The sequence below is a fragment of the Pangasianodon hypophthalmus genome, chromosome 10 (assembly GCF_027358585.1).
Source record: "Pangasianodon hypophthalmus isolate fPanHyp1 chromosome 10, fPanHyp1.pri, whole genome shotgun sequence".
Lineage (NCBI taxonomy): Eukaryota > Metazoa > Chordata > Actinopteri > Siluriformes > Pangasiidae > Pangasianodon > Pangasianodon hypophthalmus.
In genome coordinates this window covers 2,383,707-2,409,895 of record NC_069719.1, presented here as the reverse complement: position 1 = coordinate 2,409,895, position 26,189 = coordinate 2,383,707, and the positions used below count along the sequence as shown (strand labels likewise).

Here is a 26,189-nt window from a genome sequence, read left to right as displayed (position 1 = left end):
ATAATAATAATAATAATAATAAGGGTACAGTACTCCTTTGCTCAGCCATTCACAGAGACTCACACAGGGATTGTAAAATATGAGGTATTATATCAGTAAGTAATAAAAGTAATAAGTAATAAAAAGCCTTGACCCTCAGGTTGTTCACCCGCACTCACATGTGTAGGGCAGGGAACAGCGATGCCCGGCCCCTCCACCTCAGACCCCATTGGCTGCAACTGCAAATAAAACAGTGTGATTGGTTAAAACAGGATCAGTATGATATCAGTGACATTTTGAACAATGGTGGTTGTTAAGATTAGGTTATCTACAGTGACAGCCTTGAGTTTATCCGCATCTAGTCTATCTGATCTGATCTGATCTAAACTAATCGATTCATCTGTGTAGTAAGTTTTTATCACAGAGACGTTTTACAAGCGGCAGGACGCTGTGTGTCTTATATTATTGTTCTGTAACACGAATCTCTGAGATAAACTCACCAGTTTGCTCCACACCTGCATGAGCGTCTCCGAGTCACTTTCCACCTGCAGCACAGAAACATCATTTAAGATCACTGTCCATATAGACCACTTTAGTGTTTGTGAACAAAAAGAGATGGAAAAAGACTGACAGTAGTGCAGCTGCAAATCACAGGTTTATATTAATGCTATAGTATTAATATTCTATAGTATATAGATTTCCATAGTAACAGCTCATTCACAGGGACATTCACAGATTTTTTAAAGGAATTAGTGGCAAACTTCTAAGAGGAAAATTTACTCAGAAGGTAAATAATAAATGTTTATGGTGCAATTTGGTGACAGTTTAAAAGGTTGTTTCCTTCCTTTCTGCAAATCCAAGTCTAAGTAAAAATCAAGTCCTGTTTTCAACTGTGCATTTCTGATATTGTTATAGAGGAAATAATTCCCAAAAAATCAGATTTTAATTAGCAAGCAATGTGTGTGTACTGTTATAAGTATAGAATGTTGATACACAATCTTTTAAAGAGTTCATGATTTTGATTCACTGAATCACTGAATCTTTCCATCACATTAACTGAAATGTAAGCATGTTGATATCTCAGGTGCGATGTTCTTCAGGCATCATAAAGGGTTATGTGTTTAAACCTGACAGAACTCTTTGACTTTGTTCAGTGTGCTTAATGAGTCTGGAAAGAGTCATGAATGATTCTGTGAATTTGACTCACTGAATCATCTGAAGAATCGAAGTATGTTGGACTGGATTGCAGCGCCACAGTGAAGTTTTCTCCATCGGTCCATTGATGATGCTTCTGCAGGAGGGCACCCAGCCTCTCCTACACACACACACACACACACACACACACACACACACACGTTCACATTTGTGCCGGCCCTGAGAAATCCATATACCACAGACAATGATGTCCCTAAAATACCTGAATATTAGCCATAATCGTAGCTCTCTCCAGTCTGCTCCATGTCTGTGTGTCTGCACTGACACCCTCTTCACACTCACATATTCTACAAGCACACACACACACAAACACACACATGATAATGTAATACATTCATTTTAAAAGGTCAAATAATACATTTCTTTTTTGTCAAGCGATGAAGACGTACCTGCCATCAGTTCGGCCTCCCCAAACCACAACATGAACCAGAGTGTGATCCAGCTGAGAACAGAATATTGTGTTATTTTTTTTTTTCAAATCTGGCATAAAAGCCACTTGTTAAAGGAATATTTTGGCCAAAAAAAGGAAGATGAATGTATACGATTATCCATTGTTTCCAAATAAAGTCAATCAGTCAAGATCCGTTTATTGTCTTATGTTTCCTTCTTTAGCTTTGCTGTGAGGATATACACGGTTTCACAGTGAACTTCAATTTGTGAGTAAGGATTTTTTAATTCAAAAACATTGTACATCATTTATTAATCTTTTAGTAAAGTTGTGTGTAAATGTTTTTGTAGCCAAACTGAGGAAAACATTCCAACTGGATTTACTTCAAAAGTTTCTTTGTATTCATGTTGATAAGCGGCAATCAGACGTAAATTATCAAGCGTGTTCATGGCACATTTACATTTAGCCACGCCCACAAAACCCCATAAAAGGTGAAGCTCACAGAGAGCTGAAAATGACTAAATGACGACATACATCGTGTGTGGTGTCGCTAAATCTTCACGTAATGCAGCTCAGCTATCGCAGCATGTCGGCTACCATAAACACACACAACTCCTCCTCCATTTATAGGGCGCCGTTACTTTTTCCCTAATCGAACAGCTATTCTTTTGGACTTAATTTATGGATTTTTGTTTTAGGATTGCTTACTTTCAGGGCTTTAATACGAAACAACATAACAAGTTTCACAAAATGTTGATTAAACTGGTGTGTAACTGAAATAAATAAGAGATTTAAACTGACAGTGTAATCAGTGTATAAACTCACAGCATCTCACTGACAATTACTGAGAATTAAAGCAAGCAACAAGTTCACATTACTGAGTCTCTTTATATGTAAATTGACAGAAAAATCACATTTCTTGTGTAAAAGCTCTGTAAACAATTTCTGATTAAATCTGTTTGCATGATAAAAATCCATTTGATATGAAGAAATGAAGAGAGAGATAAGTATTTATGGTGTAGCAAAACTTCCTTTAGTTTATTTGGAACAGCTTACTCGATTTTATAAAAGATCTCTCACGGTAGACCTTTTTAAATCCAGTTGAATTTATTGTGCCAGGTGTTTGAGTCTTTATTATCTGTAGTATCGAGTCTTCAGGTTTTGGTTCTGTGTTTTCATCCGTGGTTTTGTCTTTATTGCTTTGAATTGTTTCGTACTTTTATTGTTTTATTTCATTTAGTTTGTATTTTATTTTATCACTGTTTGGGTTTACCTGATGTTATCATGTAGCACTTTGTCTGACGCTTGTCTTTTAAAGTGCTATATAAATAAAAGTGAATTGACTTGTTATTTACATTAGCATCATTGCTTTAGCGCAAAACCACAAACGCTAACTTCAGACACCAAACACGTCCTTGCTGATGAGCTACATTTCAAAAGAAAATGGTGTCGATTTATTTCTTTGAATAATTCAAATCATTTCTCTGGCACACACTGTCATTAATATAAATGTCCATGCTATACTCATTACCTTCTCATGCAGTATGTTCAGCGCATCCTCCACTCTACGCACCGTCGCCTCGACTGCTAAAGCGGCCTAAAAGAAAAGAAGAACGAACCTTTCATGCATAAAATATAAAACGTACACAGATTACTCAATAACTGCATGCAAATTCAGATTTGGACTTTTCCTAAAAATCACTAAATGAAGCTGAAGTTAACAGAAATCAAAGGAGTAAAATTGGACAAAACATTAGTGCTGAAAAATACATGCAACAATTTAGGTATAAAATATTACACAAGAAGCTTTTTCTTTAAATTTTGTGTTCAAAAAGATTGACAACATTTAACAACTTTCATAACTTTTTTTAACAACAATTATTCACTTTAGGTTTGAAGTTATTTTAAAAAAAGGCTAATGATTGTTACAAGTCTGAATTATTTAATGCATCTTTTTGTGTAGAAATTGTGTAGAAATGCTGAAGATGTGTGCTGAACCTGTCACCTTCAGCCATGCTGGATTGTGAGGAGCAACACTTAATGGAGGAATAAAACTCATGTTTGGATGTTTGGAGGTGATTTAAATCTAAATGTATTTCTAAAAAGCAGCCAGTATGAGTGTGTAAACTGTTACACTGCACATGAAAGAGTGAAGTGTAATTGTGATGTGTGTTTATTTGTGGATGAGGATGTGGAGTGTGACCTGGCCTGGGCAGACGCAGAGCTCATCCGCCGACACAAAGAGGAGCAGAAGCTTCCACTGAGGAGAGACAGAGAGACAGACGTATTAATGTCCATAATTTATTAACTGTACATTTTGAACAGAAAAGGTTAACAAAGAATAAAATTTTCCTTCATGGAGTCAATCGGCAGCTAACAAGAGATGTGTATGACGTTAGCGGCCGTCTGATTTTAGGCAGCTGGTTAACATTACACGCAAAATATTAGGAGATTGTGGAAAATTATACCTTCCTAATAATGTCATTAAGAAAACTATTCATGAAATCTGCGATATTTTCACTTCCTGTAGAGTAAAAGCAGCATGTGGGATGGCTGTGTGTGAATTTCCACCTCAATGGCGTACCTGATCATTACTGAGCGACTGAACCACATCCTCGACTTCCTCGATGAAACCCCTGCAAAACCAACACACAGGATCAAATTCAGAGCACCAGCATGCTTATTATCAGGGATTGTGTGTGTGTGTGTGTGTGTGTGAAATTCAGTACCTCTGTTCTGGTATCAGTGTGGCCAATCCTGGATTAAAGCGGGACAGAATCTCTGTGGGAGACAAACAGAGGACGATGTAAGATTCACAATAACTGCTGCTTTTTATCCTTGTGTAAAAATTGTGTTAAAATATAAATCCAGATTTGGTCAAAAAGGTATAAATAAGCCTTAAAAAAAGTGCTGTTGATTTCTGGATTCTGATTGGTTAGAAATTGTTGATTAGTTTTCTAAAACAGCAGCTCTGACAGTAGTGCAGCTGCAAATCACATGGTTTATATTAATGTCCTTGTTCTAATACTTTATCGTTTCTATAGTAACAGCTCATTCACAGGGACTTGTAGCTGCAGTTTTAGTCTTTTTTAGAGAAAAAAGAGAGGCTGGTGTAGCTGCTAAGTGTTAACAGGAAATAACTTGTTTTCAAGGACGTCCCACATCATTAAATATAACTCTATGTGGATAAAAGGTTTGTTGTGTGGTTGTTTAACAATTACAAATTGTAATCATCGGTAGATTGCTGTTATCTAAGAGGAATAAAACAATTCAGGGCATGCTGTTATTGGCAAATAATCAGCTTCAGGGTGGTAACAGTAACTCGGCTTCATCACACCACCTTGCTGTTGATTAGTTTTCTATGACCACACGACTCAGAGTGTTTTATTCCTTACATAAGTTACACCTTGAACTGAAAGGAAGATCTTACCAGACAGCCCGTTCAGAATCTTAATTTCAGCAGACCTACAGCAAATCACACACAGAATATCGGAACAGATCAATCAGCTTCTAATTAAATAATTAATAACACTTTACTGTTATAGTGCACTATAGCATTATATACAGTATGTTATATATTTGTTACTTTTTTATTTAGTCCTTTAACATAATTTAATTCCATTTACAATAAAATGACATTCTCCTCTGTTCTACAGTTTTCCAAATATACAATGAAATCAATTCATTTATTCAAATTATTAAATATCCATGTACTGTTATTTTTGCATAGGTGTAGTGTAGTGACTATTTCCTGATTCTCATCACCTCCAATGCTGTCAATCAAATCCCACGGAACATTAGAAATAGAAACAAGTGATGGGAAATTATCTGGTTGTGGAGATTAGGGATGATGTTTAGATTTGTACAACGTCGCTGTATAACTCACCTCCAGGACACGCCTCTCTCCTCATTCAGCAGCTCCAGGATGTTTTTAGCTTCGGCACCAAAACCAGCCTGACAGAAATACAGTGTGTGTTAATTCTGTCATGGTAACAATGTAATACACACAAATTTGTGTTTTTAAAACACACACACACACACACGCACACACTTACAGTTATTGAGTGTCCGAGAGCAGTGACTACGTTAATGTCTCCCGGTCGCAACCTGTGAACTGAGAAAGAGAGACAGATCTGTGTCACTGGACTGCTTCTTGGAGCTACAAGGTTATTGTAGTTAACATGTGAGGGAAGTCAGTGGCCACCAGTTTAGCATTGTGCACACTGTCTCACCTGAGGCAGGTACGGTGTCTGAGGGAGCGGTGTGCACGCATGAGAAGTCACTGCCCCAGTTCTGCACACACACACACAACACACAAAGAGAAAAGAATGGAATAAGTAAGGAATAAAACACTCTGTGTTGTGCTGTTATAGAAAACTAATCAGTGACGGTGTGGTGTGATAAAGCCGAGTTACTCTTACCACCTGGACGTTGAGTATTTTATTTCTCTTACACCACAGAAATTTGCTAACAAGTACAAATTTTATATTTATTAAAGAACTACACTTTCATACTTTTTATCCATTTACAGTTACAGTTGTTCCTTCACTAGTGTCTCATTTTTCTCTGTCTTGAAGTTAATAAGACAAAAAAACCCACATCTTATCATGTTACATAGAAACCACAAAGCGTAAACTCCTCTGTCCTGGAGATGTCGGAAAACTTAAAGTTACAGCGCTGACACTGGAGACTCCTTCCATAAATATTAAATAAACTCCTACAGAAAACTTCACCATATCAACGATTACACATTTTTTAATCAGTTTATGTGGGGCGTCTGCTGTACAAGTCCCTGTGAATGAGCTGTTACTATAGAAACGATAAAGTATTAGAACGAGCGCATTAGTATACAGTAAAGCTGCGTACTGTCAGAGCTGCTGTTCTAGAAAATTAATCAACACCTTCTGACCAATCAGAATCCAGAATTATACACATATACAGCAGTGCGATATTGTCATAATACTGATTCAGTGATTCAGCTGGATGATGTTGGGGTTATTTACTCACCGCAGTCGTGGGTGTGGCTACATATTTCAATAAGCTTTTCCCATTGGTCGAAAAATAAGGGTTACTCTAAATAAAATAAAGAAATGAAAATTAAGCACTTGTAATACTATAAACAGTTTTTTTCAAACTGAGTTCTGAAAAGCTGCTTTTTGTACAATGTCTATAGAAACACAACTGAATTGAAAAGAAATAATAAGAAAATGTGCTTGTGAATGTGGCCTTAAAAACAGCTTACAGTAGAAGGACACTTCATAGTCACGCCCGTGTTGAAGTTTGTAGACGTGGTTTTACTGCTTATAGGCTCCAACTGAAACAGAGACACACACATGTTAGAAATGACACACACATCATAAACAACATATGTGCATTTATAATATCTAAAATAAGATGGTGAGTTTAATTCCCAGCATCACCAAGCTGCCATGATTGTGTCCTTGAGCAAGACCCTTAACCTTCAGCTGCTCAGTTATAAGTCGCCTTGGATAAAAGCCTCAAAAGCTGAAAGTCTACACTTCAGTCACATCTTGACCACATTCATTTCTAATCCATTGTGGTGGTGTACAGAGGCAAGATTACCAAAACTGGGTCACTGTCCAAATACTTATATATTTGGCTGTTGAATCAATCAATCTTCTCTATATCTGTATCTATCTATCTATCTATCTATCTATCTATCTATCTATAGTAGGAAAATATTGTGATATGATATTTTGGTTGTTTTGTGTAACCCTACTCATGACCCTATAATGCAAATAATACAGTGAAACAATGCATTTTTTTTTCTCTAACCAAGCTGTGTCATAGTCCAAAACATTTTATTATCCATGATAAATATGACAAGTGTGTGTGTTAGTGAAGTGTTAATACTGTATTAATATGAATATTTCTGTAAAACCCACCATGTTGTTCCAGAGAGCTCGGGCCATGAGAGTGTGAGATTTCTGACTGAAATGGAAACAATCTCCAGCGAAGAAGGAACGATCGGGCCTTCCATCCTGAGTGAGGTACAAAAGTTTAAAGATGCACATTTTACTAGAAGATGAAAAGCTGAATACATGATATTACCATGAACCTGTTAAAAAATCAGAAAGATGGGTTTAAAATGAACAGAGCCCTCCAGAGTTTTTGGTACTCTTCACAAAATGAGTACAGATTTCTAAATAAAACATGCAATAAGTGATATTTTGAGCTTAAACTTACACAGACATTGTATAGTTTTAGTTTTAAGCTTAAACAAATTCCCAGTTTCAAAAGGACCAACTCCTTTATAAGTCATATTTTGTAACGGAGACACACGTAGTCCTGCTTAGGTCAAGCTTAGGTATATTCTTAATTTATTCTATATCCCTGGATTTAAATAATTTCTCCTATTGTTCTTGCTGAGTGGAATTTTTTTAACTATTGTGTAGAAGTTTTATTTTAAAAGTCATTTTTGCTGATTTTTATAAAGGGGGCCAATAATTCTGGAGGGCACGAATCTGTTTAAAATCCAAACAAATATAGTATTTGATCAAGTAATCAAGGAATGCTTACAACAAAAGCTACATAATAGGAAAGAAATGAGACAGAGATGTGAATTTAAACAGTTGTTCAGGTTGAACAAAAAGAATTATGAATGCAGTTTTTTCTTTTCTTACCGACAGCACTGGAAAGTACACTTTTCTGAAAAATGGCTGTAAGACCACGTTGAAGTCTGAGCGAGTGTTATAGCGACCAGAGGCCACCAGATTCCTCGTTGCAGTCTGAGAACACACGCAAACACACACACACACACACACACACACACCAACATCATAAGCGTCATCATCATCTGGACATGTGCACTATATTAACCCTTTAAAGTGAAATGTGTATTTACAATGAGAAAGATCTCGTCTCTGATTCCTGCTCAAACTGCATGACTTGACCTCTCGATACCATGACCTGACCTTTCTGATATTAAAATCATATCAGAAAGCTAATGACACACACACTAATGATAGCAAAGACTGTAAGTTCGCCTGACTATCTCTTGGAACGGACAATACACAAGTTTACTTGCATTTCTTCTCAATTTTCCTGCTATCATAATATAAATATATCAATCATACTGTCTATAATATAATATTATCTAGTTTTACTTTTTCAAGACTTTTGGTCTTATGAACGTCTGTGTTTAATATCGGTGTTCCAGCTTCATTAACATTTGTTGAACCTGCGGTGTTTCCACAATATTTTAATCAAAGATTTGTCCCTGATTACATTTTAATAATGATAATTTAACACAACAACCGCAAATCAAAGGCAGAGCTGCTTTCTCACGTATGGGTGCAAACTGAAAGCAGACAGGTCACTCAATCGTGATTAGCATTGCAACCATGTGTTAATAGAAACAAAACTGCTGTTTTACTACTATCTTTAAAAATTGATGTTTTCTGCTTTCAATAAAGAGGAGAACAAGCTGCCACTTGAAATGCGTTGGACGATTAAATTAAAGAACTTTATTGCACTAGCAAATAACAAACAAGGCAAGTTGTTTTCTTGGAATGAAATTGGATTTTTTTTTAAATGGAACAAATATATTTGGGTAATTGCCACTTTATTTGTGAGTGTCCAAGAAAACACTGATTTCCAATTTCTAAAATGTCAGAAAAACAGCTCAGTGAAATGCTTTTTTCTGGCATCTTTTAGCCCCTCACACTGCGTGATTCAAAAAATTGGTTGCTGACAGCAAATCATTGTTTAGTCATAAAGTGCAAGCGCGGGTTAAAGTGAGCTACAAATCAAAATTCGATTTTTCAAATATATCAGCATCTCAAGAGTTTTCAGAAAGCAAAACACTCAACTGAGAAGTTAACCTTGTGCTAGTTTTGTCACTGGGCAGTGAAAGGAAACACAGAACACATTAACACTTTATACTGGAGCATCAGATTGTCATTTTAAGTTTTAATGGATTTGATTAGGAGTGTTCTTGTTTTGTTTTTTTTAAAGATATTTCCCCTTTTTTAACTTTCATATTTCTTTCAGTCTTACTGGATTGCACTGGATTGTTCATGATAAGCTTTTTATGTCTTTTTATGTCCTTATTGTTTATGATTGCATTCTAATTGTTGGACTTTTTATTCATTATAATTTATTTGTCCAATGTCCTGCACTCAGGTTCCTTTTTATTGTCATTTGAAAAGTCCCAGTAGAGCTTTCCTGTTTAACAAAACTATAATAAAATCTGCCAAAACACACATTAAAAAAGCTCAAATCCTTAAATTTACATTTTGTCATTACCAGCAACCTACAAAAACGTCACACATGATGCAGAGGTAAATATGAATTCCCATCCTCAAGCTAATTCACCTACATTTTAAGAATAAAATATGTCGCTATCATGTGCACACCTGATATGCTGTGTTCATATCTGTTAAAGCCTTCAGTTCTGAAGATCCTTCTGCAGGGTTCACCACACAGGGACATACATTCCTGTAACACACACACACACACACACTCAAACAATTCAATATTTCCAGCGTAATGCTACAGACGCGATTTTTACACCTAAAATGTCACCTATATAGTAGGTGATAAAGAAGTGATAAAAATATCATCATGATTCTCAAAGGCGTTTCTACAATTTATTATACACAGTGTGTCTCTTATAGAGATTTGCAAACAAATTGCCAGCAAAACAGTAGTGTTGCCTTATTACATTTTATTTCATTAATGCCTACAAAAATAAATGTATCATTTTTTTATAATTAAAAAAAAAAGCTTTTTATAAAAATAAATACATAAATATTTAGCACAGCTGCATCTAGTCAGTTTGTAATTATTTAAAATTTTTTTTAAACGAATGAAATTTAATAAAAAAAGATCACCATATTCACCCTATCTCAGAAAAGCCTATTGTGTCATCATTTATCACAATATTGCTATTATATCATCCTATAGCCCAGCTCTAAAGTGAAGCTGAAAAAGAGCCCATTTTTGCTGTAAGAACCGAGCTGATACACACTTGCCCTGCTATAAGACTTGATCTAAAAGGCGTTAAATATTTAGCATTATGAACCGGAGGCTCATTCACTCACTTGACCACCCAGGTGGGACAGCCGAGTGTGGAGTCCTGATGCAGCTGGCGCAGTGGAGCGATGTTGAAAATTTCCACCAGATTCACTAGAGCACGAGGAACCTACACAACAAGACAGGAATTCAGAGAAACACACACATGCACGCACAGGCACAGAATATCACACATCATACACTAGGATCTAAACTTAATTACCGTAAGTCTCTGAGTTTAACTCCCAGCGCTGCCAGAGAGCCAGCGCTGGACTCTAGAGCCGGAAGTCACTTTGGATAAAAGAAATGTAAACTTGAGTATTACCTAGCGCTGACTGTTTACTGGTTTCATTCCCAGTGTGCTTTAATGACTCATTCATATACTGACTGTACTTCTTTGCTTTCCTTTTTGCCCTCAGCGCAGTAGGGGTGTGAGTCTCTCAGTCCAGAGTCATATGATAATGATGGATGTGTGGGAGATTTAAAGCAGAGAGTGAGAGTGGCTGTGCAAAATAAATTTAGCTTCACTGGAACTGAAATAAAAATCACACCTTACTCACTGCAACTGATACACAGAGAGGCCACACCTCCTCCACTGACACAAAAGCCACACCTCCTTCACTGAAACCTACTGAAACAGAGGCCAGACCTCCGTCACTGAAACCTAAGAAAAGCGAAGCCACACCTCCTTCATTGGGACTGACAGATACAAAGGCCACACCTCCTTCACTGAGACTGACAGATACAAAGGCCACGCCTCCTTCACTGAGACTGACAGATACAAAGGCCACACCTCTACACTGAGACTGACAGATGCAAAGGCCACACCTCCTTCACTGAGACTGACAGATACAAAGGCCACACCTCTACACTGAGACTGACAGATGCAAAGGCCACACCTCCTTCACTGAGACTGACAGATACAAAGGCCACGCCTCCTTCACTGAGACTGACAGATACAAAGGCCACGCCTCCTTCACTGAGACTGACAGATGCAAAGGCCACGCCTCCTTCACTGAGACTGACAGATACAAAGGCCACACCTATACACTGAGACTGACAGATGCAAAGGCCACGCCTCCTTCACTGAGACTGACAGATACAAAGGCCACACCTATACACTGAGACTGACAGATGCAAAGGCCACGCCTCCTTCACTGAGACTGACAGATGCAAAGGCCACGCCTCCTTCACTGAGACTGACAGATGCAAAGGCCACGCCTCCTTCACTGAGACTGACAGATACAAAGGCCACACCTCCTTCACTGAGACTGACAGATGCAAAGGCCACGCCTCCTTCACTGAGACTGACAGATGCAAAGGCCACACCTATACACTGAGACTGACAGATGCAAAGGCCACACCTCCTTCACTGAGACTGACAGATACAAAGGCCACACCTCCTTCACTGAGACTGACAGATGCAAAGGCCACGCCTCCTTCACTGAGACTGACAGATACAAAGGCCACACCTATACACTGAGACTGACAGATGCAAAGGCCACGCCTCCTTCACTGAGACTGACAGATACAAAGGCCACACCTATACACTGAGACTGACAGATGCAAAGGCCACGCCTCCTTCACTGAGACTGACAGATGCAAAGGCCACGCCTCCTTCACTGTCCATCACCATTCTGAAAAAGTACCGTCCTCTAACCCCTGCATCTCTTTTAGTTTTTTATAAACATGAATCTCATATTTTCACCTCTCGATGTAAGATGTCCAAAGCGTCACGGATGTTTTTCGCAAAATTATCAGCAGAGTAAAGGTTCTAGAAGAAGATAAAAACATGATATGCATTACAATCAAATCAAATCTTTATTAATCACATATTTATGAAATATCCTAATAAAAGTCAGGTGTACCAGGTTTGTGCAGTATTCACACAGATCATTTCCTCCGATGAACACCGTGATGACCTTCCAGTGGTTTTGAAAATTAATGCGCTAGACAGAGAGAGAGAGAGAGAGAGAGAGAGAGAGAGACATTATGGATGCTGCTAAGTGTGTTTGTCACTGTTTGTCTTAACATTAATAAATACTTTAATGCTACGGCGTAAAGATTAACCCTTTATACATGTCACTGATGTATTTCATTCAGCTTTATGGTGACAAATAAAATATTCAGGAAAGTTTGAAGGCAAAAACGTTCAGTCTGAAAACGTTCAGGAAAGCTATAGCAAACTAACTGCATGCTAGCAACCAAAAGTGCTAACAACTAGCTAACTTGAACAGACTTGAAAGATTTAAAATAACATATATACACACCGTGAAAGACTTCAAGACAATTTACATCACAAATGTACACATTTAAAGTGCAGCTTAATCATAATAAGAGCTAACAGCTTAACTTCACCAGATATTAACAAGCTAGCAAACCCCAAGCTACGTACCTAGCTAGCCAATGTAGAAAATGTTTAGCCCATGTTACACTTATGAGGTAACAGACAATAACTGACAAAATACTTATTTAATTTAACTACTTATACTTAAATTACTGATTTATTATTATTATTATTATTATTATTATTATTATTATTATTTATCAATGATTGAAAGGTAAACATCTTTAATCATCATGAATATACCAATGAAAATGGTTAAGAAAAATGAAGTAATAATAATGTTAAGACAGATAAAGTTTGTGTGATTAGCGTAGTCTCACCGAGTCACTTTTCATTCTTGAGATGAGGGCTTGTGCCTGCGAGGGCAAGTCTCTGAAACAGGAAGCCATCGTGAATTACGCATAATGTAGACACATCTCAATTGTTGTTTCATTCCTTTGTTCACTTATTCATCTACAGTTGTGTTAAAAAATCTACTTATTATAGATTACACCACTGTGCTGATGAATTCTAGATTCTGATTGGCCAGAAGGTGTTGATTAGTTTTCTATAACAGCAGCTCTGACAGTAGTGCAGCTGCAAATCACAGGTTTATATTAATGCGCTCGTTCTAATATGTTATCGTTTCTATAGTAACAGCTCATTTACAGGGACTCATTTACAGCAGACGATCCACATAAATAGAATAATAAAAGTGTAATCACTGATAAGGCAAAGTTTTCTGTAAGGAGTTTATGTTATTTAACATTTATGGAAGGAGTCTCCAGTGTCAGTTCTTTGTAGCAGTCAGAGGTAAAGCTGAGAGAAAAAAGAGAGGCTGGGGAGGGAACGACTGTTTCTAACTGCTATAACATAAGTGAGAACAGGAACAAGTTTGTTTTGTGGACGTCCCACAACATTAATGAATAACTATAAATGAACTAAATATGTATGATTGTTCTTTAATAAATAAAAAAAATGTAATTGTTGGCAAATTACGTTGGTATAAGCAGAATAAAACACTGTGGGACAAAACAATGTGTTCTTATAGGCTGAAAGCAGAGGACTGTACTAATTAATTCAAGCTAAAAATGCTAAATGATGAAGTAAAAGTAGTATATTTGTTTGATTTGTTTGGTGGGTGGAGGTACTGACTTGCTCTTGGCTCCACCTACAGCCTGGTTGAGGAACGCCTGTGTTGTGGTGGCTTTGCCTGTCCCGGTGGAGAAGCCGGTGAGTGAAGGGTTAAACTTTCTCAGGATGTCTGAAAAACAACACAAACTACAATCAAGCATTTAATGCAAAATAGTACAAAACCTGAGCATGAATAAATTTTAATAAATACATATTTCTTTGTGCAAAATTGAATTCATTATACTCACTTTTCATTGTATTATGATTTCTTTATTTTCACATTACACAATATATATCTGGTCTCAATTAGAGATATGTTATGATTATATATATATATATATATATATATATATATATATATATATATATATATATAGTTTTATATATATTTGTAAGTATGGTCTTTCTTTTTTTCCCGTATCCTGCAGGACCCCGTGTCCCAATACACACCTCTAGTGCTAACGTTCTGCCAAGATGTATAAAAAATATAGATTTGTATCTTTATTTGTATCTGTTTAGAGATTTCTGTATATAATAATGTATTTGTATTCTGTTACATCCCTAATATGCACACAGCACTTATCTATTTAAAATAATTCTGAATATTCCTCCATAGACATGGACGTTTTCTGATCTGACGCAAAGCACATGGTTTAGCTGGTCAGACACTAAGGCTGGGTGATAGAACGATGTCATCTGATATCAGTGAGTAGATATCAGCTCAGCGAAATCATAACACAGTATTATCTATTATCAACAGCTTGTCAGAATCTCATGGAGGAGTGCAGGGCTAGTTGAAACTGCATTAGATGCGAAGGTAAAGAGTGATGTTGTACACACTTGCTAAGGTGGTCACAGTTGAGAGATCCTTATCGCCTCCGACGCTACAGAGAAAGTCACAAAATACAAGAGAAATATTAACTGACATTGTGTTGATAAAAGGAGTAAAAAAAATGAGTAAATAGAAATTAGTTCATGCTTTTAATCTGTGGGTTTTATTGCTGTTCTCAGGGTGTTTTGTGTGTGTGTGTGTGTGTGTGTGTGTGTGTGTGTGTGTGTGTGCATGAGCTTTACCTCCATGAGAGACCACGATACTCTGTCAAAACACCGAGAAGGTCATTCTGACCGGAGCCCGCTCCATATCCTGCCTGTTCAAGGAAGTGACATCACTTATCATTAGCAACACTTCTGAAACAGCTGTGATGTCATGATGTTATGTCTTGCCAAAATAATGCAGCATGCTGTCAAACCTATATACACCATGATCTATATACTGTATATAACACTGTGCACAATCTAAAATATAATAATGTTGTTTATGAAAGAATTCTCTAATATGGCGAGATGTTTTGGTCTGTCATGGCTGATCCAGCTCCTCCTACCTAGGCCTAAGCCAAAAGGCAACAACTCAGTTGGATAAGGGTGTGTAATATGTTGTTTCATGTTGTTCAGCGTTGTGTAGGTTAGGGTTGGGGTTGTAGGAGGAGTTGGATCAGATCCAGCTCCACCCCCTGGACTTTTGGTTCTGCAGTGAGGTCTATCTAGATTTTGGCTTAGTAGATCATAAGCTGATAATCTGAGCTAGAAGCTGAGCCAAAGGACAGAACTGTAGCTCTGCAGAAATGTAGTGTATTCTGGAGATTTGGAATGACGAACAAAAAGAGAAAATAAACGCTGGGTGCAAAATGTTTTAAACTAGTTATTTATATAATTTATGTAGAGCTGGCTCAGTGTTCTCTGCGCTTGGGTGCTTTCTCCTTCACCATTTTTACGTGGAGGTTTTCAGCTCTACACCCCCTCAGCCAGTGTTTTATATTGAGCAAAGATTCATGACTAAATCATCACACACTCACTTTAAAATACAGTATTTGGCTCAGTAACATACAATAGTGGTAAAAGTCCATATTAAAATATTGTATGTACGAGTTACACATAAACTACTGTATATTACTAACTGAATGATTTCTACAGTTGTACAATCTCTGCCATTAGACTTTAGGCCACGCCCCCTTCCTGAGTCTGACCCTGGGGTGGGGTGAGACCAAATTAAATGTTGAGGAAGAAAGATGGAGCTATGAATGTTTTTCGATCTATGTCCTTTTGTCCATGTTTACAGATAACAGTGTGTCATATAGCGTCAGGAATCACATTAGCAAGTCTAAAGAACTTCACAAAGACAAAGTAGGAGATGTCAGTAAAAAGTAAAGCCGCTCTGGCTGTCATGAAGCATGTGTGTGTGTGTGTGTGTGTGTGTGTGTGTGTGTGTGTGTATATTGCCACGTATTGATAATAACTCACAGTGAGCGAGTCTCCTAACGCCGCCACCACTTTGATATCTGCAGGTCGGAGCAAATGCACTACAACCCGAGGAGGGAAACATCAGAAACAACATTTTAGACTACATTATAAGCTTAGAGGATCAGTTCATAGTTTTTTTTATCTGTCTCTAGACCTGTAATATTTATAAAACTGTAATATTTATAAAACTGTCACAGTGTATTAAACATTCTTCATTTCAGGCTTCTCTTTTCAATTTTCTGGCCCTGAAAAAGTTCATCTCACAATCTAAGCATTTCAATCAGCACCTTTATTCTCAGTATGTGATATGTGTGTGTGTGTGTGTGTGTGTGTGTGTGTGTGTGTGTGTGTGTGAGCTTCACCTGAGGTGGGGACTGAGGGAGAAGGACTTATAACGGTACATGGAAAACTGGTAGACAGCTTTTGAGACAATACACACAGATAAAATATATATAAATATCCAGAAACATAAAGCACAAACACACACACACACACACATATGAAAGAGAGAGAGTGAGAAAGAGAAAGACTCACTGGTTCGATCTGTTCTTCTGCACTGTATGTTTCACTCTCTGGCTGGACGGGCGAGTTACGGTGTGTGTACAGATACGGCTTCTCCTAGACAAGAGCAACCGAATTAATGCGTGTGTGTGTGTGTGTGTGTGTGTGTGCAGACAGAGAGAGAGAGACAATGCTAGAGAATTTGAGTGCAACACAATTTGTGTGTAAACTGACGTGGAGCAAAATGTTACATCACTGTAGGCTTATTAAAGTAAAAGAAATAAAGAACTAAATATTTATTGCAAATTAAAAAAAAGAATAATATAATAAATGATGTAATTATATAATTAAATTTAATAAATGTAATAAAGAACTTAATTTGCATATTGGTGCCACTAATACTAATTGGAATAGGGTAAAAAGAATGAGAAATAGTTTATTTTTTATATATTATATAAAAGTATTTATTTCTATACTTATTTTTAGTATTATAATAAAATAATATTATATTGTCATTTTATAACCAAAACATCTAAAAATCAGTGTGTTTTTGATTTGTGATAAGAAAAAAATGATCAAATTTAAATTACATTAAAGAAATAGATAAATACAAAAATATATATTTTCTAAAATGAATACATTTTCCAGGAAAATTAATACACAACATATTTCTAATATATCATACTGTAATTAATATGAAGGAAACTACAAAATGATGGTAATGAATATTAATGAACCCAATGTAAATGAATAATAATAATAATAACAATAATAATAATAATAATAATAATAATAATAATAATAATAAGGGTACAGTACTCCTTTGCTCAGCCATTCACAGAGACTCACACAGGGATTGTAAAATATGAGGTATTATATCAGTAAGTAATAAAAGTAATAAGTAATAAAAAGCCTTGACCCTCAGGTCGTTCACCCGCACTCACATGTGTAGGGCAGGGAACAGCGATGCCCGGCCCCTCCACCTCAGACCCCATTGGCTGCAACTGCAAATAAAACAGTGTGATTGGTTAAAACAGGATCAGTATGATATCAGTGACATTTTGAACAATGGTGGTTGTTAAGATTAGGTTATCTACAGTGACAGCCTTGGGTTTATCCGCATCTAGTCTATCTGATCTGATCTGATCTAAACTAATCGATTCATCTGTGTAGTAAGTTTTTATCACAGAGACGTTTTACAAGCGGCAGGACGCTGTGTGTCTTATATTATTGTTCTGTAACACGAATCTCTGAGATAAACTCACCAGTTTGCTCCACACCTGCATGAGCGTCTCCGAGTCACTTTCCACCTGCAGCACAGAAACATCATTTAAGATCACTGTCCATATAGACCACTTTAGTGTTTGTGAACAAAAAGAGATGGAAAAAGACCCGAGTAGCCTAGCAACCTGAAGAATCTGTCATGAATCGGTGAATTGATGTCAGCTAAAATGTTCTCCACTTATTATTAAGGATTTGCACTAAAGTACTATTCCGCTAAACTAACACTTTGAAATGGTGTAACTCAACTTCAGTTGGGCTCTGAAACAGGAAGCCTAACCTTTCTAAGAGGAAAATTTACTCAGAAGGTAAATAATAAATGTTTATGGTGCAATTTGGTGACAGTTTAAAAGGTTGTTTCCTTCCTTTCTGCAAATCCAAGTCTAAGTAAAAATCAAGTCCTGTTTTCAACTGTGCATTTCTGATATTGTTATAGAGGAAATAATTCCCAAAAAATCAGATTTTAATTAGCAAGCAATGTGTGTGTACTGTTATAAGTATAGAATGTTGATACACAATCTTTTAAAGAGTTCATGATTTTGATTCACTGAATCACTGAATCTTTCCATCACATTAACTGAAATGTAAGCATGTTGATATCTCAGGTGTGATGTTCTTCAAGCATCTTAAAGGGTTATGTGTTTAAACCTGACAGAACTCTTTGACTTTGTTCAGTGTGCTTAATGAGTCTGGAAAGAGTCATGAATGATTCTGTGAATTTGACTCACTGAATCATCTGAAGAATCGAAGTATGTTGGACTGGATTGCAGCGCCACAGTGAAGTTTTCTCCATCGGTCCATTGATGATGCTTCTGTAGGAGGGCACCCAGCCTCTCCTAAACACGCACACACACACACACACACACACACACACACACACGTTCACATTTGTGCCGGCCCTGAGAAATCCATATACCACAGACAATGATGTCCCTAAAATACCTGAATATTAGCCATAATCGTAGCTCTCTCCAGTCTGCTCCATGTCTGTGTGTCTGCACTGACACCCTCTTCACACTCACATATTCTACAAGCACACACACACACAAACACACACATGATAATGTAATACATTCATTTTAAAAGGTCAAATAATACATTTCTTTTTTGTCAAGCGATGAAGACGTACCTGCCATCAGTTCGGCCTCCCCAAACCACAACATGAACCAGAGTGTGATCCAGCTGAGAACAGAATATTGTGTTATTTTTTTTTTTCAAATCTGGCATAAAAGCCACTTGTTAAAGGAATATTTTGGCCAAAAAAAGGAAGATGAATGTATACGATTATCCATTGTTTCCAAATAAAGTCAATCAGTCAAGATCCGTTTATTGTCTTATGTTTCCTTCTTTAGCTTTGCTGTGAGGATATACACTGTTTCACAGTGAACTTCAATTTGTGAGTAAGGATTTTTTAATTCAAAAACATTGTACATCATTTATTAATCTTTTAGTAAAGTTGTGTGTAAATGTTTTTGTAGCCAAACTGAGGAAAACATTCCAACTGGATTTACTTCAAAAGTTTCTTTGTATTCATGTTGATAAGCGGCAATCAGACGTAAATTATCAAGCGTGTTCATGGCACATTTACATTTAGCCATGCCCACAAAACCCCATAAAAGGTGAAGCTCACAGAGAGCTGAAAATGACTAAATGACGACATACATCGTGTGTGGTGTCGCTAAATCTTCCAGTAATGCAGCTCAGCTATCGCAGCATGTCGGCTACCATAAACACACACAACTCCTCCTCCATTTATAGGGCGCTGTTACTTTTTCCCTAATCGAACGGCTATTCTTTTTATCTTAATTTATGGATTTTTGTTTTAGGATTGCTTACTTTCAGGGCTTTAATACGAAACAACATAACGAGTTTCACAAAATGTTGATTAAACTGGTGTGTAACTGAAATAAATAAGAGATTTAAACTGACAGTGTAATCAGTGTATAAACTCACAGCATCTCACTGACAATTACTGAGAATTAAAGCAAGCAACAAGTTCACATTACTGAGTCTCTTTATATGTAAATTGACAGAAAAATCACATTTCTTGTGTAAAAGCTCTGTAAACAATTTCTGATTAAATCTTTTTGCATGATAAAAATCCATTTGATATGAAGAAATGAAGAGAGAGATAAGTATTTATGGTGTAGCAAAACTTCCTTTAGTTTATTTGGAACAGCTTACTCGATTTTATAAAAGATCTCTCACGGTAGACCTTTTTAAATCCAGTTGAATTTATTGTGCCAGGTGTTTGAGTCTTTATTATCTGTAGTATCGAGTCTTCAGGTTTTGGTTCTGTGTTTTCATCTGTGGTTTTGTCTTTATTGCTTTGAATTGTTTCGTACTTTTATTGTTTTATTTCATTTAGTTTGTATTTTATTTTATCACTGTTTGGGTTTACCTGATGTTATCATGTAGCACTTTGTCTGACGCTTGTCTTTTAAAGTGCTATATAAATAAAAGTGAATTGACTTGTTATTTACATTAGCATCATTGCTTTAGCGCAAAACCAAAAACGCTAACTTTAGACACCGAACACGTCCTTGCTGATGAGCTACATTTCAAAAGAAAATGGTGTCGATTTATTTCTTTGAATAATTCAAATCATTTCTCTGGCACACACTGTCATTAATATAAATGTCCATGCTATACTCATTACCTTCTCATGCAGTATGTTCAGCGCATCCTCCACTCTACGCACCGTCGCCTCGACTGCTAAAGCGGCCTAAAAGAAAAGAAGAACGAACCTTTCATGCATAAAATAGAAAACGTACACAGATTACTCAATAACTGCATGCAAATTCAGATTTGGACTTTTCCTACAAATCACTAAATGAAGCTGAAGTTAACAGAAATCAAAGGAGTAAAATTGGACAAAACATTAGTGCTGAAAAATACATGCAACAATTTAGGTATAAAATATTACACAAGAAGCTTTTTCTTTAAATTTTGTGTTCAAAAAGATTGACAACATTTAACAACTTTCATAACTTTTTTTAACAACAATTATGCAGTTTAGGTTTGAAGTTATTTTAAAAAAAGGCTAATGATTGTAACAAGTCTGAATTATTTAATGCATCTTTTTGTGTAGAAATTGTGTAGAAATGCTGAAGATGTGTGCTGAACCTGTCACCTTCAGCCATGCTGGATTGTGAGGAGCAACACTTAATGGAGGAATAAAACTCACGTTTGGATGTTTGGAGGTGATTTAAATCGAAATGTATTTCTAAAAAGCAGCCAGTATGAGTGTGTAAACTGTTACACTGCACATGAAAGAGTGAAGTGTAATTGTGATGTGTGTTTATTTGTGGATGAGGATGTGGAGTGTGACCTGGCCTGGGCAGACGCAGAGCTCATCCGCCGACACAAAGAGGAGCAGAAGCTTCCACTGAGGAGAGACAGAGAGACAGACGTATTAATGTACATAATTTATTAACTGTACATTTTGAACAGAAAGGGTTAACAAAGAATAAAATTTTCCTTCATGGAGTCAATCGGCAGCTAACAAGAGATGTGTATGACGTTAGCGGCCGTCTGATTTTAGGCAGCTGGTTAACATTACACGCAAAATATTAGGAGATTGTGGAAAATTATACCTTCCTAATAATCTCATTAAGAAAACTATTCATGAAATCTGCGATATTTTCACTTCCTGTAGAGTAAAAGCAGCATGTGGGATGGCTGTGTGTGAATTTCCACCTCAATGGCGTACCTGATCATTACTGAGCGACTGAACCACATCCTCGACTTCCTCGATGAAACCCCTGCAAAACCAACACACAGGATCAAATTCAGAGCACCAGCATGCTTATTATCAGGGATTGTGTGTGTGTGTGTGTGTGTGTGTGAAATTCAGTACCTCTGTTCTGGTATCAGTGTGGCCAATCCTGGATTAAAGCGGGACAGAATCTCTGTGGGAGACAAACAGAGGACGATGTAAGATTCACAATAACTGCTGCTTTTTATCCTTGTGTAAAAATTGTGTTAAAATATAAATCCAGATTTGGTCAAAAAGGTATAAATAAGCCTTAAAAAAAGTGCTGTTGATTTCTGGATTCTGATTGGTTAGAAATTGTTGATTAGTTTTCTAAAACAGCAGCTCTGACAGTAGTGCAGCTGCAAATCACATGGTTTATATTAATGTCCTTGTTCTAATACTTTATCGTTTCTATAGTAACAGCTCATTCACAGGGACTTGTAGCTGCAGTTTTAGTCTTTTTTACAGAAAAAAGAGAGGCTGGTGTAGCTGCTAAGTGTTAACAGGAAATAACTTGTTTTCAAGGACGTCCCACATCATTAAATATAACTCTATGTGGATAAAAGGTTTGTTGTGTGGTTGTTTAACAATTAGAAAATTGTAATCATCGGTAGATTGCTGTTATCTAAGAGGAATAAAACAATTCAGGGCATGCTGTTATTGGCAAATAATCAGCTTCAGGGTGGTAACAGTAACTCGGCTTCATCACACCACCTTGCTGTTGATTAGTTTTCTATGACCACACGACTCAGAGTGTTTTATTCCTTACATAAGTTACACCTTGAACTGAAAGGAAGATCTTACCAGACAGCCCGTTCAGAATCTTAATTTCAGCAGACCTACAGCAAATCACACACAGAATATCGGAACAGATCAATCAGCTTCTAATTAAATAATTAATAACACTTTACTGTTATAGTGCACTATATCATTATATACAGTATGTTATATATTTGTTACTTTTTTATTTAGTCCTTTAACATAATTTAATTCCATTTACAATAAAATGACATTCTCCTCTGTTCTACAGTTTTCCAAATATACAATGAAATCAATTCATTTATTCACATTATTAAATATCCATGTACTGTTATTTTTGCATAGGTGTAGTGTAGTGACTATTTCCTGATTCTCATCACCTCCAATGCTGTCAATCAAATCCCAGGGAACATTAGAAATAGAAACAAGTGATGGGAAATTATCTGGTTGTGGAGATTAGGGATGATGTTTAGATTTGTACAACGTCGCTGTATAACTCACCTCCAGGACACGCCTCTCTCCTCATTCAGCAGCTCCAGCAGGGTGTTTTTAGCTTCGGCACCAAAACCAGCCTGACAGAAATACAGTGTGTGTTAATTCAGTCATGGTAACAATGTAATACACACAAATTTGTGTTTTTAAAACACACACACACACGCACACTTACAGTTATTGAGTGTCCGAGAGCAGTGACTGCGTTAATGTCTCCCGGTCGCAACCTGTGAACTGAGAAAGAGAGACAGATCTGTGTCACTGGACTGCTTCTTGGAGCTACAAGGTTATTGTAGTTAACATGTGAGGGAAGTCAATGGCCACCAGTTTAGCATTGTGCACACTGTCTCACCTGAGGCAGGTACGGTGTCTGAGGGAGCGGTGTGCACGCATGAGAAGTCACTGCCCCAGTTCTGCATACACACACACACACAACACAAAGAGAAAAGAATGGAATAAGTAAGGAATAAAACACTCTGTGTTGTGCTGTTATAGAAAACTAATCAGTGACGGTGTGGTGTGATAAAGCCGAGTTACTCTTACCACCTGGACGTTGAGTATTTTATTTCTCTTACACCACAGAAATTTACTAACAAGTACAAATTTTATATTTATTAAAGAACTACACTTTCATACTTTTTATCCATTTACAGTTACAGTTGTTCCTTCACTAGTGTCTCGTTTTTCTATGTCTTGAAGTTAATAAGACAAAAAAACCCACATCTTATCATGTTACATAGAAACCACAAAGCGTAAACTCCTCTGTCCTGGAGATGTCGGAAAACTTAAAGTTACAGCGCTGACACTGGAGACTCCTTCCATAAATATTAAATAAACTCCTACAGAAAACTTCACCATATCAACGATTACACATTTTTTAATCAGTTTATGTGGGGCGTCTGCTGTACAAGTCCCTGTGAATGAGCTGTTACTATAGAAACGATAAAGTATTAGAACGAGCGCATTAGTATACAGTAAAGCTGCGTACTGTCAGAGCTGCTGTTCTAGAAAATTAATCAACACCTTCTGACCAATCAGAATCCAGAATTATACACATATACAGCAGTGCGATATTGTCATAATACTGATTCATTGATTCAGCTGGATGATGTTGGGGTTATTTACTCACCGCAGTCGTGGGTGTGGCTACATATTTCAATAAGCTTTTCCCATTGGTCGAAAAATAAGGGTTACTCTAAATAAAATAAAGAAATGAAAATTAAGCACTTGTAATACTATAAACAGTTTTTTTCAAACTGAGTTCTGAAAAGCTGCTTTTTGTACAATGTCTATAGAAATAAAACTGAATTGAAAAGAAATAATAAGAAAATGTGCTTGTGAATGTGGCCTTAAAAACAGCTTACAGTAGAAGGACACTTCATAGTCACGCCCGTGTTGAAGTTTGTAGACGTGGTTTTACTGCTTATAGGCTCCAACTGAAACAGAGACACACACATGTTAGAAATGACACACACATCATAAACAACATATGTGCATTTATAATATCTAAAATAAGATGGTGAGTTTAATTCCCAGCATCACCAAGCTGCCATGATTGTGTCCTTGAGCAAGACCCTTAACCTTCAGCTGCTCAGTTATAAGTCGCCTTGGATAAAAGCCTCAAAAGCTGAAAGTCTACACTTCAGTCACATCTTGACCACATTCATTTCTAATCCATTGTGGTGGTGTACAGAGGCAAGATTACCAAAATTGGGTCACTGTCCAAATACTTATATATTTGGCTGTTGAATCAATCAATCTTCTCTATATCTGTATCTATCTATCTATCTATCTATCTATCTATCTATCTATCTATATATCTATAGTAGGAAAATATTGTGATATGATATTTTGGTTGTTTTGCGTAACCCTACTCATGACCCTATAATGCAAATAATACAGTGAAACAATGTATTTTTTTTTCTCTAACCAAGCTGTGTCATAGTCCAAAGCAATTTATTATCCATGATAAATATGACAAGTGTGTGTGTGTGTGTGTGTGATTGAGATATTCTTAAAACATCTTTGCAATAATGTTCATTTATTAGAGCAGTAATAGTGAAGTGTTAATACTGTATTAATATGAATATTTCTGTAAAACCCACCATGTTGTTCCAGAGAGCTCGGGCCATGAGAGTGTGAGATTTCTGACTGAAATGGAAACAATCTCCAGCGAAGAAGGAACGATCGGGCCTTCCATCCTGAGTGAGGTACAAAAGTTTAAAGATGCACATTTTACTAGAAGATGAAAAGCTGAATACATGATATTACCATGAACCTGTTAAAAAATCAGAAAGATGGGTTTAAAATGAACAGAGCCCTCCAGAGTTTTTGGTACCCTTCACAAAATGAGTAGAGATTTCTAAATAAAACATGCAATAAGTGATATTTTGAGCTTAAACTTACACAGACATTGTATAGTTTTAGTTTTAAGCTTAAACAAATTCCCAGTTTCAAAATGACCAACTCCTTTATAAGTCATATTTTGTAACGGAGACACACGTAGTCCTGCTTAGGTCAAGCTTAGGTATATTCTTAATTTATTCTATATCCCTGGATTTAAATAATTTCTCCTATTGTTCTTGCTGAGTGGAATTTTTTTAACTATTGTGTAGAAGTTTTATTTTAAAAGTCATTTTTGCTGATTTTTATAAAGGGGGCCAATAATTCTGGAGGGCACGAATCTGTTTAAAATCCAAACAAATATAGTATTTGATCAAGTAATCAAGGAATGCTTACAACAAAAGCTACATAAGAGGAAAGAAATGAGACAGAGATGTGAATTTAAACAGTTGTTCAGGTTGAACAAAAAGAATTATGAATGCAGTTTTTTCTTTTCTTACCGACAGCACTGGAAAGTACACTTTTCTGAAAAATGGCTGTAAGACCACGTTGAAGTCTGAGCGTGTGTTATAGCGGCCAGAGGCCACCAGATTCCTCGTTGCAGTCTGAGAACACACGCAAACACACACACACACACACACACACACACCAACATCATAATCGTCATCATCATCTGGACA

At 36.6% G+C, this 26,189-nt stretch overlaps 1 protein-coding gene across 1 annotated transcript in view; it reads right to left on the bottom strand.

Annotated features, from left to right (window-relative positions):
* Positions 1–26,189, bottom strand: part of plb1 (phospholipase B1) — a 100,969-nt gene that overhangs the window by 21,967 nt on the left and 52,813 nt on the right. Inside the window, exons 81-125 of the mRNA XM_053237647.1 lie at positions 26,010–26,114; positions 25,272–25,367; positions 24,531–24,602; positions 24,296–24,361; positions 23,519–23,579; positions 23,342–23,400; positions 23,176–23,246; positions 22,720–22,754; positions 22,018–22,069; positions 21,871–21,922; positions 21,490–21,546; positions 20,818–20,883; positions 19,288–19,340; positions 19,101–19,185; positions 18,887–18,994; positions 18,143–18,187; positions 17,822–17,881; positions 16,911–16,994; positions 16,739–16,796; positions 16,377–16,435; positions 15,153–15,226; positions 14,919–14,962; positions 14,100–14,208; positions 13,286–13,337; positions 12,487–12,567; positions 12,327–12,392; positions 10,648–10,748; positions 9,961–10,042; positions 8,227–8,331; positions 7,489–7,584; positions 6,825–6,896; positions 6,590–6,655; positions 5,815–5,875; positions 5,638–5,696; positions 5,469–5,536; positions 5,013–5,047; positions 4,312–4,363; positions 4,167–4,218; positions 3,786–3,842; positions 3,114–3,179; positions 1,584–1,636; positions 1,397–1,481; positions 1,187–1,294; positions 480–524; positions 159–218 (exon numbers count right to left, since the gene is read on the bottom strand). Coding sequence (XP_053093622.1) covers positions 159–218; positions 480–524; positions 1,187–1,294; positions 1,397–1,481; positions 1,584–1,636; positions 3,114–3,179; positions 3,786–3,842; positions 4,167–4,218; positions 4,312–4,363; positions 5,013–5,047; positions 5,469–5,536; positions 5,638–5,696; positions 5,815–5,875; positions 6,590–6,655; positions 6,825–6,896; positions 7,489–7,584; positions 8,227–8,331; positions 9,961–10,042; positions 10,648–10,748; positions 12,327–12,392; positions 12,487–12,567; positions 13,286–13,337; positions 14,100–14,208; positions 14,919–14,962; positions 15,153–15,226; positions 16,377–16,435; positions 16,739–16,796; positions 16,911–16,994; positions 17,822–17,881; positions 18,143–18,187; positions 18,887–18,994; positions 19,101–19,185; positions 19,288–19,340; positions 20,818–20,883; positions 21,490–21,546; positions 21,871–21,922; positions 22,018–22,069; positions 22,720–22,754; positions 23,176–23,246; positions 23,342–23,400; positions 23,519–23,579; positions 24,296–24,361; positions 24,531–24,602; positions 25,272–25,367; positions 26,010–26,114 — 3,093 coding nt within the window. The remainder of the gene's footprint in view (positions 1–158; positions 219–479; positions 525–1,186; positions 1,295–1,396; positions 1,482–1,583; positions 1,637–3,113; positions 3,180–3,785; positions 3,843–4,166; positions 4,219–4,311; positions 4,364–5,012; positions 5,048–5,468; positions 5,537–5,637; positions 5,697–5,814; positions 5,876–6,589; positions 6,656–6,824; positions 6,897–7,488; positions 7,585–8,226; positions 8,332–9,960; positions 10,043–10,647; positions 10,749–12,326; positions 12,393–12,486; positions 12,568–13,285; positions 13,338–14,099; positions 14,209–14,918; positions 14,963–15,152; positions 15,227–16,376; positions 16,436–16,738; positions 16,797–16,910; positions 16,995–17,821; positions 17,882–18,142; positions 18,188–18,886; positions 18,995–19,100; positions 19,186–19,287; positions 19,341–20,817; positions 20,884–21,489; positions 21,547–21,870; positions 21,923–22,017; positions 22,070–22,719; positions 22,755–23,175; positions 23,247–23,341; positions 23,401–23,518; positions 23,580–24,295; positions 24,362–24,530; positions 24,603–25,271; positions 25,368–26,009; positions 26,115–26,189) is intronic.